Source organism: Chiloscyllium punctatum, chromosome 10, assembly GCF_047496795.1.
Source record: "Chiloscyllium punctatum isolate Juve2018m chromosome 10, sChiPun1.3, whole genome shotgun sequence".
Taxonomy (NCBI): domain Eukaryota; kingdom Metazoa; phylum Chordata; class Chondrichthyes; order Orectolobiformes; family Hemiscylliidae; genus Chiloscyllium; species Chiloscyllium punctatum.
In genome coordinates, this window is record NC_092748.1 from 58720835 (window position 1) to 58733726 (window position 12892).

The 12892-nt window shown below is 40.7% G+C and overlaps 1 protein-coding gene across 4 annotated transcripts in view; it reads right to left on the reverse strand.

The window, feature by feature from the left end:
* fastkd1 (FAST kinase domains 1) overlaps nt 1-12892 on the reverse strand; it is a 53375-nt gene that overhangs the window by 34149 nt on the left and 6334 nt on the right. For 3 of the 4 annotated variants that reach the window (XR_011961685.1, XM_072579266.1, XM_072579267.1), the window contains exons 2-3: nt 8671-9167; nt 7578-7646 (exon numbers count right to left, since the gene is read on the reverse strand). Coding sequence is in view for 3 of the 4 variants with exons in the window: in XM_072579266.1 (XP_072435367.1) it covers nt 7578-7646; nt 8671-9020 (419 nt within the window). In the remaining variant the exon portion in view is untranslated. Of the gene's footprint in view, nt 1-7577; nt 7647-8660; nt 9168-12892 lie in introns of those variants that run through there. The other variant, XM_072579268.1, reaches the window with a different exon arrangement.

The following is a 12892-nucleotide window of genomic DNA, read 5'->3' on the forward strand; positions in this document are numbered from 1 at the left end:
ACTGGATGACGATTTATGGGACTGACTAAAAGATTGTGAAGGTTTTAGAAACCAGTAAAGGATGACTTAAACCAAAAAGGGTAGAAAGTGGAGTATGACAGAAAACTAGCAACAAATATAAAAACAATCAGTAAAAGATGCAGAGGTAAACTGAAAGAAATAGTGTAGCTAAAACAAGCATTGGTCTTCAGATGGTCAGACTGGAACATTAACAAAGGAAACAGCAGAGACTTTGAGCAAGTATTTATTATTTGTCTTCAGAGAAGACACAGAAAGCATCCTAAGAAGAGTATAAAATCAAGGGTCAGAAATAAGTGAGGAATTTAAAACAATCACCAGAAAACCTAACACAATGAAAGGCAGACAAGTTCCTTGAACCTGATGACCGGCATCCTGGGGTTGTAAAGGAAGTGGTTGCAGAAATAGTAGATTCACTGGATGTAGCCATCCAAAAACTCAGAGGTTCTAGAAAGATCCCAGCAGATTCGAAAATCATGAAGTCACAACACTATTCCTACTCAAATTAATAATTTGGGGGGGAATTCAAGATGGCGGCGATCTAGAAAGATTGTGCTGCACAGCTCCCATCCACATCGCAAGCAGGATAATGTCCTGACCCACCCTACCCAGACCACCTCAACATCCTGGGAATCTGGAAAGATCGTGGAGTCCCAGGAAACTGTTAGAGAACAAACTGCCTCAGTTTTTGCCATCCAGGGATGCCGAAGGGAGGAGGTATATCCGAGGCTGGGCCCATGGCCCAATCTGCAGGATCCTCAAACTCTATTTCCTACCAGGTCATGGTAAAGGAGCTCATGAAATCTCATGAAATGTTGGGGAAGTGGATAGAGGAGAAGCTGGCCCTGATCTCTATCATGCTGCAGAAGCTTGAACAGGAGCTGGGAGACCTTGAGAAAAGAACAGATGAGATAGAACGTAGAGTTACAGTAGTGGAAGCTGATGCTGATTCCTCCAAGGATAGGACCCAGGCCCTGGAGACACAGGTCCACAGTTTGCTTGACCAAGTCGATGACCTCAAGAACAGGGACAGGAGAAAAAATATTTGGATTGCCAGTGTGCCGGAGGGTAAGGAAAGTGAGTGACCAGTGGAATTTATTGAGGACTGGTTGCCAAAATTCCTTAACTTGGAGGGAGGAATGAAAAGTTTGAAGATTGAGAGGGCTCACCAGGTCATGGCGCGGAGGTCAGGTTTGGACCAATGTCCTTGACTATATTGGTTCGATTTCACCACCATAGAAATAAGGAGAGAATTGTGGAAGCTTCCAGAATCCAGGGGAAGGATCCAAAGGCCCTAGTTTACTAGGGCTCTAAAATCATGTTCTTCCAGGACTTCTCAGTGTTGGTGATCCGGAAAAGAAAATCCTAAGATGGCATCAAGACAAGACTGAGGGAGCTCGGGATCCAATACTCTGAGGTATCTGGCAGTGCTTCGAAGCACCTTAGATGGATCTGTACATCTCTTTAACACGTTGGAGAAGGCGAGAGACTTTGTAGACAAATTCACTTAGTGTGTACAAATAGTTGTATTGTTTGGGTATGTCTCTAATTTTCTTTAGAAAAAAAAATCCAGTTGGGGCTCTCTTTTCCTTTTTTTAAATTTATAATAATCTGGTCTAAACTATGCTCGGGGGCGGCTGAGATGTTTACTTTCGACTTCAAGTTATACCAAAGGATGGGTGGGGTACTTAATTTATCTTCAAAATATCTTTGTTCACATTGTTATTCCATGGTGTATTTTCTTTCTTTGCTGCTTATGCTTGTGGTGCAGCTCTAGCTAGGAGGACAAAATGGCTGGGATGGCTAGATACCTACCTTTGGGCAGTTTATGCCCTGACTGCAGTATTGCCAGTGGGGTGGAAAGTTGGGTTTTGGGATGTGTTGACGCCCCCTTTCGGCAGGGGGCAAATTCCCCTATCAGCACCATTTGCGCCTTATATATCCGTTTTTTTAGATTTTGTTGCATAGTTTTTGATAGCTTTGTAATTTGTTAAAAACTACATAAACTAAAACCACTACTGTTACATTCGATGGATCTTGCGACACTAAGCTCGGCGATTTGTAATTAGAGTTCCTCCTCTCTGGAATCTAAATGTTACTGCAGAAGGTTATGGCTAATGACTTGATGAAATGGTGTACCTGGAACAGCAAGGGGAGTCACTCACCAATTAAGAGGAAAAAAGGTATTCTCGAGTCTACGAAATGATAAGGTGGATATTGTTTTAGTACAGGAGACACACTTGGACGATACGGAGTATTTGAAACTAAAGCAGAATGGCTTTGATTGGCTTTACTTTTCACCTTTTATTTCCAGAAGTAGTGGAGTGGCTATATTGGGGAGGAGGAATCTCTCATTTAAGTTACTAGATGTGTTAAAGACACACATGGGAGGTTTGTGGTCCTCAAAGCATTGATAAACAAGGAAGAATATGGTGTTTTAAATGTTTACTGCCCTCCAGCCCATCCCCTCAAATTCCTGGTGGATGCTTTCTCTAAATTGATCAGTCTAGAGTCTCGGCATATCATCATGGGGGAAGATTTTAATTATCTTATGGATCCCACGATAGACAGGTTGTTCAAAGATCCCCCAATAACCTCTGTACAAGCTAAACAATTAGTGGATCTATGTGTGGACTTCGAGTTGGCAGACGTCTGGAGGTGTCACCAACCTACAGACAGGGATTTTACATTTTTTTCCAATCCACACAGATATCACACCAGCATTAATTTTGTTGAGACTCCCGTGGCAACCCTGGATTGGTGGCATCTTGTACAATTGGTAATTTTACCATCTCCGATAACTAACAGGTACACTGGAGTGTTAAGATTAAGGATGTTATAAAGTGTGCCCGAAGCACTGGTGCATAGATTCCTTTATCCTCAAGGATAATAAATATGTGAAACACTTCTCTAAGGAATTTAGAGTATTCCTAGACATTAATTCAGGCTCAGTTAGTAGCCCGTCCATCCTTTGGGAAACTGCCAAAGCCTATGCCGGGGGTTAGTTATTTTCTACGCTGCCAGTAGGAAGCGGCAGAAGGGCTAGCAGCGCTGTCTCCTTGAAGCACGGTTGAAGGCAGCCGAGAAGGCTTACTTTGACAGGCTCTAGTTGGCCAAGGATTATGGCGCTGCAGTCTGCTGTGAACTCTGTGCTCACGCAGACAGCGAAGAAGGAGCTTACTTTCACAAAGTAAAGATTGTAGGAGCATGGTGACAAACCAGGCAAGTACCTAGTGTACCTCGCCAGGAAAAAGTGCCCCTCAAGCCATTACATTGATTAGGGAAGGGGCTGGGAATCTAACATGTGATTCCAAAAAGATTAAAGTGGCATTTCAAGGATTTTACTCTGAATTAAACCAATCTGAGGATGGGCTGGCCAAGATGGAGTCATTTTTCAAGGATCTGGAACTTTCGGGCACGATCCCCAAACAAGAGTCTTTTCTCATTGCTCCCTTATCAGAGCAAGATGTGCAGAAAGCCATGATGCAGCTTCAGAATGGAAAGCATATTGTCAGGCCCGATGCTCAACATGTTCAATGACTCGTACAGTCCTGATCGTCTCCTGCCATCTCTAAGAAAGGCCTATATTGTACTTATTCTTAAAGGGAAGGTCCTGGAGGACTTACAGGCCCATTTCACTCTTAAATGTTGACTTTAAGACTCTTGCGTTAAGCTGGAAACTGTGTTACCTTTTATTGTTAAAGAAGACCAGAGGGGCTTCACAAAGGGCCGCAGATCATTCAATAATGTTTGGAGGCTGCTTAATGTAATTCAAGCGTGTCAACAATAGTCAATACAGGGATTGGTGATTTCTCTAGATGCAGAGAAAGCATTTGACAGAGTTGAGTGGCCGTATCTTTTCTATACTGTAGAGTGGTTTGGCTTGGGTGAAGCCTTTATAAGATGGGTAAAGGTTGTCTACAGTGGCGGTCATCACCAATGGGGTACGATCAAGCAATTTTAGTATTTTTAGGGGCAGCCAGCAGGACTGTCCCCTTTCGCCATTGCTTTTTACATTGGTAATTGGACAGTTGTTGGAGGCCATTCATAGGGATCCCAACATATTGGCTCCATAAGTGGGATCAAAATTACATAAGATTTCGTTGTACGTAGACAATGTCCTAATTTTTTTGCAAATTCAGCAGTTTGTGTCTCACCTGATAAAAGACATCAGTGTGTTTGGTGCCTTTTCGGGGTACAAGATTAATTTTGCAAAATCAGAGGCTATGCCTATGGGTGGTCTTATGAAGGTGCTATGTCTTGTGGACAACTCTCAATTCCTGTTTAAGTGGTCACAGGGGAGTTTCGTGTATTTGGGCATATTCATCACTCCAGTTCTTGATCGGCTGTTTAAAGCTAATTTTGGTCAATTATTTGACAAAATCAAATAGGACCTTCAAAGATTGGAGGCAATACTAGTCTCATGGTTGGGTCGGATAACTCATTATTATTCTCCCTGTTTGTTGTACCCTATATAAACGGTCCCCCTGATTTTTGATAAGCAAATGTTCAGGATACTGAATGGCTGGTCCAGCTCTTCCATTTGGCATCATAAGCAGCCCCTTATTAAATGAGCTAAACTGCAATTGCCTCTGTGTGTGTCTCTCTCCCAGATGTTAAACACTATCAACTAAGCTCAGTTTTATCTTACGTGAGTGATTGAGCTTGTAGGGGACTCTCATTCAATATGGCTACATATCAAAACCTCTCAGGCAAAGTGCCCCCTTACTAGCTTGATACATTTGGACAAAATGAGGACAGTTAAGGAATATTCCCATAACCCAACAGTTATCATTACTGTTAAAGCATGGAGGGCAATTCGCCAGAGGGAAGGCAATATTGGCAAAGCATCTTTTCTTACACCTATAATGGGAATTCTGAGTTTACAACCAGGGATGATTGATTCAGGATTCAAACATTGGGCAGCTAGGGGTGTATCTTGCATGGGTGATATATTTCAGGGAGACACAATGATGTCTTTTGATCACTCAGCTGGGAAATACGAGCTATATAGCAGGGACCTCTTTTGTTTTCTTTCAAGTTATGGATTTTATTCGAAAAAAGACTACACTTTTGACTGATCCCTACAAATCCAACATAGAGAGGAGGGTGCTCACTGCTAAGAGTACACTTTCTGCCAGCACTTTATATCATCAACTGGGGATAACTCCCCAGATGAGTTTGATTGGCTTTACAGGGTGGAGGGGAGAGAGCTAGGCATTGAGGTATCCTCCGAGGCATGGGAAGATATTTGGGAAAACGCAAGAAAGATATCAATTTGCAACAGGACTCATGCTTTACAATTGAAGATTCTCCACATAGTCCACTTGGCTCCGGTTCGATATTTTCAAGTTCGTGTTCTGTTTTGCTTAGCTGTATTGTTATTATAATTATTATTATTTATTAGTTCGTTGTTAGTTACCATGTATTTAGTTAAGTAGTTATTGGGGATAACTTTTATATATATTTATACATTTGTACATGAGGGCTTTAAAATTCTGTGTGTTCTTTCTTTGTATGGTTTTGTATTTGTTGTAATATTTTAAAAACTATTCTTCAATTAAAAAGTATATTTTAAAATAGTTAATAATTTGATTTGGATTCTATCAATTATCCATGCCTCAGATTGGAATGTTTCCAAGGGACAGGAAAACAGCTTGAAGGAAGAGGTATTATGTACTGTATTCAGTAAAATTAACATGCTCAACTTGGCAACCACTATTGATATAATTTTATTTGCATCTCCATAACAGAGAAGACAGCAGCGAAAACAACATAATAAAATAGATTAGATTCCCGACAGTGTGGAAACAGGCCCTTCGACCTAACAAGTCCACACGGACACTCCGAAGAGTAACTATCAAAACCCATTTCCTTCTGAGTAATGCACCTAACACTATGGGCAATTTAGCATGGCCAATTCACCTGACCTGCACATCTTTGGATTGTGGGAGGAAACTATAGCACCCAGAGGAAACCCACACAGACACGAGGAAAACGTGCAAACTCCACACGGACTGTCGCCTGAGGCTGGAATCGAACCTGGGTCACTGGTGCTGTGAGGCAACAGTGCTAACCACTGAGCCACCGTGCCGCCCTCATGCTCAGATTTGCAATAGTAATTCTACGTTTAACATCCTAGTTGTGTTTTTTAAGAATGCAAACTTAAGCAAAACAATGCCAATCAAATTGAAGTCAATCAAATTTTCCCAACAGGGTTTCCCAAAATAGGGGTCAGGACCCCAAGTGGAGTGATAGACTGAAATTTTGGGGTCACCAGCCTCATGTCAGTAAACAGGTGCTTTGGAGCTTCACCCACCTCTACTGTCATAAGTCTCACCGCAGGCCCAAGCCTAGAAATGTGGTCACAGTGGAAAATGTTTGGGAAGCACTGATGTATAAATAGCAGTGAGGCTTCTGATTTCCAGCAAGACTCACCATTATCCCTACTGAGTCTTTCCCACACCTGATCATCAGTTTATTCTGATATCTCCCCCAAGCTCAACCCCAATCCCAAACCTAATTCCAGCCGTGTGCCTTCCCAACCCCCAGTCCCACAAGCCTCCAGTCAGTCGATCCTCAACCTTCTCAATTCCTGGCAAATCTCTCCTCAACACCACCTATTCCACGGTGATTCTATTCACTACCCGATCCCAGCAAATGTCTCCTAAATTTCTACTACATAGGTGTCAAGTGGCAATTCAACAGTACTTTTGACCATTTGAGTGAGGCGATAAGAAAGTGAACAAGCCAATGAATGGCAACAAGGAGGGATGGATGCAGGGTAGGAGTGATGTAATGAAACACAGCTGGTCAGCCCAAGTCCTGAGGTTTGCACAAAACTTCCTGACACCACAATGTCGCCACGAACAGTGATGACAATGGACAAAGTGCAAAAATAAGAACTGCGAGATAAATTACAGAAACAGACTCTAAAGAATGATTTACTTTCAAGTGAAACATTAAGCATGGAACTAAAGTGAGGAGTTCATGGTTATTACTACAATAGGTATGTCATTTAAATAAGTCATGAGATGGAGATGCCGTGTTGGATTGGGGTGTACAAAGTTAAAAATCACAACACCAGGTTTAATCCAACAGGTTTAATTGGAAGCACTAGCTTTCAGAGCACTGAAGGAGCAGTGCTCTGAAAGCTAATGCTTCCAATTAAACCTGTTGGGCTATAACCTAGTGTTGCGCGATTTCTAACTATTTAAATAACATAATTCAGATGCTTTGTTGGTGGTATTCACTAAATTTATTCTACACATGATGTACCTTAGGTACCAAGTGTTATCTGAAAATAAGACGTTGTGTCAAACAAGAGAAAACTACACAATACTTTCCATTTTTAGACACATCTAATTAAAGTAAAAAGGTGAAGTTTTAGGCATTTAAGTACTTTGTTGCACAGTTGCACTTTGTATCATTACTTTCCAGTGTATCTGGTTTATTAATTCTGCAGCATTTCCATAATGAGTTTTTTTTTGTTTTTTATTGTATCAGTTGTCAAAACTATTAAACTTATAAATGATGAGAATAAAAGTAGCTACATTTACCTTTCGATCCGTCTTGATGCCTCAATCATAAATTGTTGTATCATTGAATCATGAGGTTCAACATTCAACCTTCAAGTGAAACAACAAATTATATCGTTAAATTATACTTGAAGCTATGATGATGAATACGAATAGATTCAGATGTGAGAGAATTAAGGCTCTCTCTAAAACTAAAATAAATGTCTGGAACAAATAGACTTGTATGCATGACCATTTAATGGATTGTTATCCACTTTCTGAAACATTTTAATGTTCTTAAACATCTAATTTCACTCAAGTTCAAGAAAGGTTGACATGGCTCAGGGATAGTCTAAGGCTAGATTATGAATTCTAATGTTTTCCAGAAAGTTACTTGGGATTTTAGACAGACACTCCATGCTGGTGCTATTCACTGACTCCCTGTCATTCCAGTGGTATTGGAAGCTTCCTGTGGTAGGCAATTCCACAGATTTGCTACCAATTAAGTGAAGAACACTTTTCCTCATCTCAGTCCCTGTATACTGAAACAGTGACCCCTGCCTGCTGCTAGACTGTCCGACCAGGGAAAATATTCTTTTTGCATTTAACCTGTTTAGCTTAATAGAGCTTTGAATGCTTCAATCGGATCCCCTTGTTCTTCTAAACTGTAATAAAACAGAGCCAATCAAACCAATATCTCCTCATAGGAAAGTCCTGCCATCCAAAATATCAACCTCATGAATCTCCATTGCACTTCCTTTATGCCATGTTGTATGTTAGAAGACCAAAACTGCATGCAATGTTCCAGTTATGGTCTCACCAAGGCCCAATAAAACTGCAGGAAGACATCCCTAATTCTAAACTTAAATCCTCATGCAATTAAGGCATTTCCTTCTTGGTTTTGCCTTCTTGCTGCACCTGCCAGTCAACATTCATTGGCTGATGTACAAACAAACCCAGATTGCTTTATACCACCACACTTCTCAAGGGCAACTCAGGCAATAAATGCTGGTTGAGCCAGCAAAGCCCTCTCCCTCTGAATTAATTAAAACAATGCTACGAGGGTTGACAATGGTGTAAAATAATTGCACTTTAACCTCTTAAGAATTTAACTGGTCTCAGTACCTGTAGTTACCTCAGTGCATTGTATAACATGTCCACCAATGTTTCATCATCCATCAGGTCAATCTTGTTTTCAGCTAACACACGAAGAACCATGAACTGTGGATGTTTTCTAACGAAATCGATAGTCCTCAACATTTGTGGCCTTTCTTTTTGAAATTGCCAGAGCAGATGTATTGCATGCCCGACATGTTTCACTGAAAGCTTGGCTTTATTTTTCCCTACAACGTCAAAGATTTGGTCCTCATTGGAGCAGTTGCCGAACTGATCCAGTAAGGAATCACAACCCATTGCCCATGGGCGATAAAAGTTCATTGAAGGACAGCATGTTCGCTTCAAGAGAAGCATTTTTATTGGAAGCATGTCTTTTTTTCCAAGCTTAAAGTATATTTTCAGATCTTCTCAAATTCCAAAAGTAACCACAAAATATTTCTGCTGTGTGCCAAAAATCCACATCTATTATCTCCAAAAAATGATAATTCCAGAGGACATTTAGGATGTATTAATTATCTGTAAAAATAGAAGAAATCCAATTACATGACATTAAACAAATATTTGTGATTTTGGACAAATAATATTGAATACATTATTGAAGTCACTATCAACAGTAGATACTTTTAATCAATTTGTTGAGACGACTTATGACAAACCTCTGCAGCAACCTTTAGCACTCTGTATCAGGGCTTTCTCTCCCAGCAGCAAGGGCATTACCATTGTCTCTTGGCTGGGAACTAAATATCCAAGGATACGCATCCTGTCGAGAGGACAGGCAGTCGGGTAGGATTGCCTAGTTAGTAAGAAATGAAATTAAATCAATATCAAGAAGCCATGCACAATCAGAAGGCATGGAATCTGTCTAAGTAGAATTGAAGAAACAAAAAGAAAAAAAATGACTCGGAAGGGAGTTATGTACAGGTCTCCTGGCTGTAGTCAGGATGTGGGGCAGAAAATAAATCAAGAGACAGAAAGGAATGTAAGAAAGGCACCATTATAGTAATTATGGTGACTTCAATATGCAGGTAGACTGGGAAGACCAGGTTGACTGAGGATCTCAAAAATATGAATTCATGGATGATTCTTTTTGGAGCAGTTTATGAAACAGCCCACGAGGAAAGGCAATTCCACATTTGGTGATGTGTAATGAGGCAGTCTTGATTAGGAAACTTAAGGTGAAAGAACTCCTAGGGGGCAATGACCATAATATAATAGAATTCACTCTGCAGTTTGAGGGGGAAAATTTGAAATGGATGTATCTTAGAATCCCTACAGTGTGGAAACAGGCCCTTCAGCCCAACCCATCCCCCAAACCCATTCCCCATTACTCCACATTTATCTCTGACTAATGCACTTAACCTAACCTAACCTAACCTACACATCCCTGAACACTATAACCAACTTAGCATGGCTAATTCACCTAACCTACACATCTTTGGATTGTGGGAGGAAACATGCAGCCATGGGGAGAATGTGCAAATTCCACACAGACAGTTGCCCAAGGCTGGAAACAAATCTGGGTCCCTGGCGCTGTGAGGCAGCAGTGCTAACCACTGAGCAGTCCTGTAAGGTATTACAATTAAAAGGTAACTACAAAGACATGAGGGATGTGCTGGCCAAAGTTGATTGGAAGGGGAACCTAGTATGAAGACAATGGAACAGCAATGGCAGGAACCACTGGGGGTCATTCAGGAGGCACAGCAAAAATTCATCCCAAGGAAGAAGAAACATTTTAAAGAGAGCATAAGGCAACCATGGCTAACAAGGGAAGTCAACGTCAGCATAAAAGCATACAATGTGGTGAAGGTGATGGAAAGCCATGTGGAGTGTGGACAGCAGGGATTTATGATATGGCTGTTTAAGGCTCTGGTCATAACATATTTAGAATATTGGATCCTGTATCCAAAGATGGATGTGCTGGCCTTGGAGGGGGTTCAGTGGAAGTACACAAGGATGACAATTGGAAAGCCTTAAAAGACCAGCAGAGGACAACTAAAAAAAGCAATAAAGGGAGGAAGAACAAGAAACACAAGGGTAAGCTGGCTAGTAATATAAAAGAACATTTAAGAGTTTTTGTGAGATATCTAAAAGGTAAAAGATGGACATTGGACTGCTCGAAAATGAGGCTGGAGAAGTAATATTGGGTTCCAAAGAAATGGCAGATGAACTGAGTGAGTACTTTACATCACCTTGACTAAGTGGCAGAAGGCAGAGGGGGGGGATAATGGGATTTTCTTTAGGATGGCAGCCAGTGACTAGTTCCATAGGGGTCCAGGGGAGGTTCACAAGAATGATCCCGGAGAAGAAAGGCCTGTCATATGGGGAGCAGTTGAGAGCTTAAGGCATGTATTTGATAGAGTTTAGAAGGATGAAACTTACAGAACATTAAGAGGCCCATAGAGTGGGAATGAATAAGGTATTTCCACAGTAGGAGAGACTAGAACCCAAAGTCTCAGTTTCAGAATGAAGGGACAACACTTTAGAAATGAGATGAGGAGGAATTTCTTCAGTCAGAGAGTGGTGAATCTGTGGAACTCATTTCCGTAGAAGGCTTTTGGAGCCAAGAGTCTTTGAGACAGAGGCAGATAGGTTCTTGATCAGTAAGGGGATCAAAGGTTACATGAAGAATGCAAAAGAATGTCTGAGAAAGCTATGATTGATCAACTAGCAGACTTGATGGGCCAAATGAAAAATATGGCTAAAGTAGGAATGGGACTCTGCTCCTAAATTTGTGGTTTTATTGCTGGACTATTAATCCAGAATCCCAGATGATGTTCAGGTGACCTAGGTTCGAATCCCACCATGGCACAAGGTGGAATTTAAATTAAATAAAAATATAAGAGTCTAATGAAGACTATGAATCCATTGTAGATTGTCACAAAAATCCAGCTGTTCTCAAACACCCTTTAGGGAATAAACCACCACCCTTACTTGGTCTGGACTACATGTGACTCCAGGCCCATAGCATTGTGGTTCAGATGTAATTGCCCTTTGAAATGGGCAATAAATGCTGACTTAGCCAGTGACACCATACCATGAGTAAGTGTATTAAAAAAAAACTTCTGATCTTATTGTGCAACAAGAGCTCCATTATCAACATTTTAAGTTGACCTAAAGTTGCAATCCTTTTTTTATTTAAAACAGAGATAAAGGAGCCTGTATGGTTCAACCGATAGCATTTATGCTTCTGAGCCAAAAAGTCAGAGGTTCAAGTTCCAGCCCACAATTTGTCAGTCATGAACGTGCATTCACATGGCTCAAAGTCAATCTTCAAACTCTTTCAAGCCGTCGAAGACATAATTGTCTAAAGGGTGTATGAAGGTAAATAAAACATCAGCTCTGTAAAGACTCTGCCGTCTCTACACTGACACACACCAATATTCCTCACCTTTCTTCATTCAACAAAGTTTTCAATTTAAAATTTGATTCCAATAATTCAAATAATTTTATAGCTTTGACCTTTCCCAGGTCCATGAGCCCAATCATATTTCTTCCCTAAGACCATAAGACATAGGAGCGGAAGTAAGGCCATTCGGCCCATCAAATCCACTCCGCCAGTCAATCTTGGCTGATGGGCATTTCAACTCCACTTAACTGCTTTCTCCCCATAGCCCTTAATTTCTTGTGACATCCCATTGTATTCCATCTGCCAAATTTTTGCTCAATCTGTTAGCCTCTCCAAATCCCTTTGAAGCATCTTTGTGTCTTCACCACAACTCTCAATACCATGGAGCTTTGCATCATCTGTAAACTTGGAAATATTATATTTCTGACATACAAATCATTGCTATAGATTTTAAAAAGCTGAAGCCAAACACTGATACTTGTGGTACTCCAATAGTAACAGACTGCTCACCTGAGAATAACCAATCCATTCTTACTATCTGCTTTCTATCCATTAACTAGCTCCCAAACTAAACTGACATATTTCTCATAATCCCAAATGGTCAAATTTTGTTTCACCTCTTATGTGGGACAACATCAAAAGCTTTCCGAAAATCTAAATATAACATGTCACAGTTCTCCTTTACCTACTGTCCCCCGCACTTGTTACACTGTTAAGGAATTCATGATCTTCCTTGCATAAGTCTATGTTGACTGTCCAATCCTAACTTTATTTTCTACATGACCTGTTAACACAACCTGTTTATGAACTGTAGCATTTTTCGTAAGACTGATGTTCAGCAAACAGATCTATGCTTCTTAGTTTTTGGTCACTCCCTCCAGTTTTAAATAGTGGG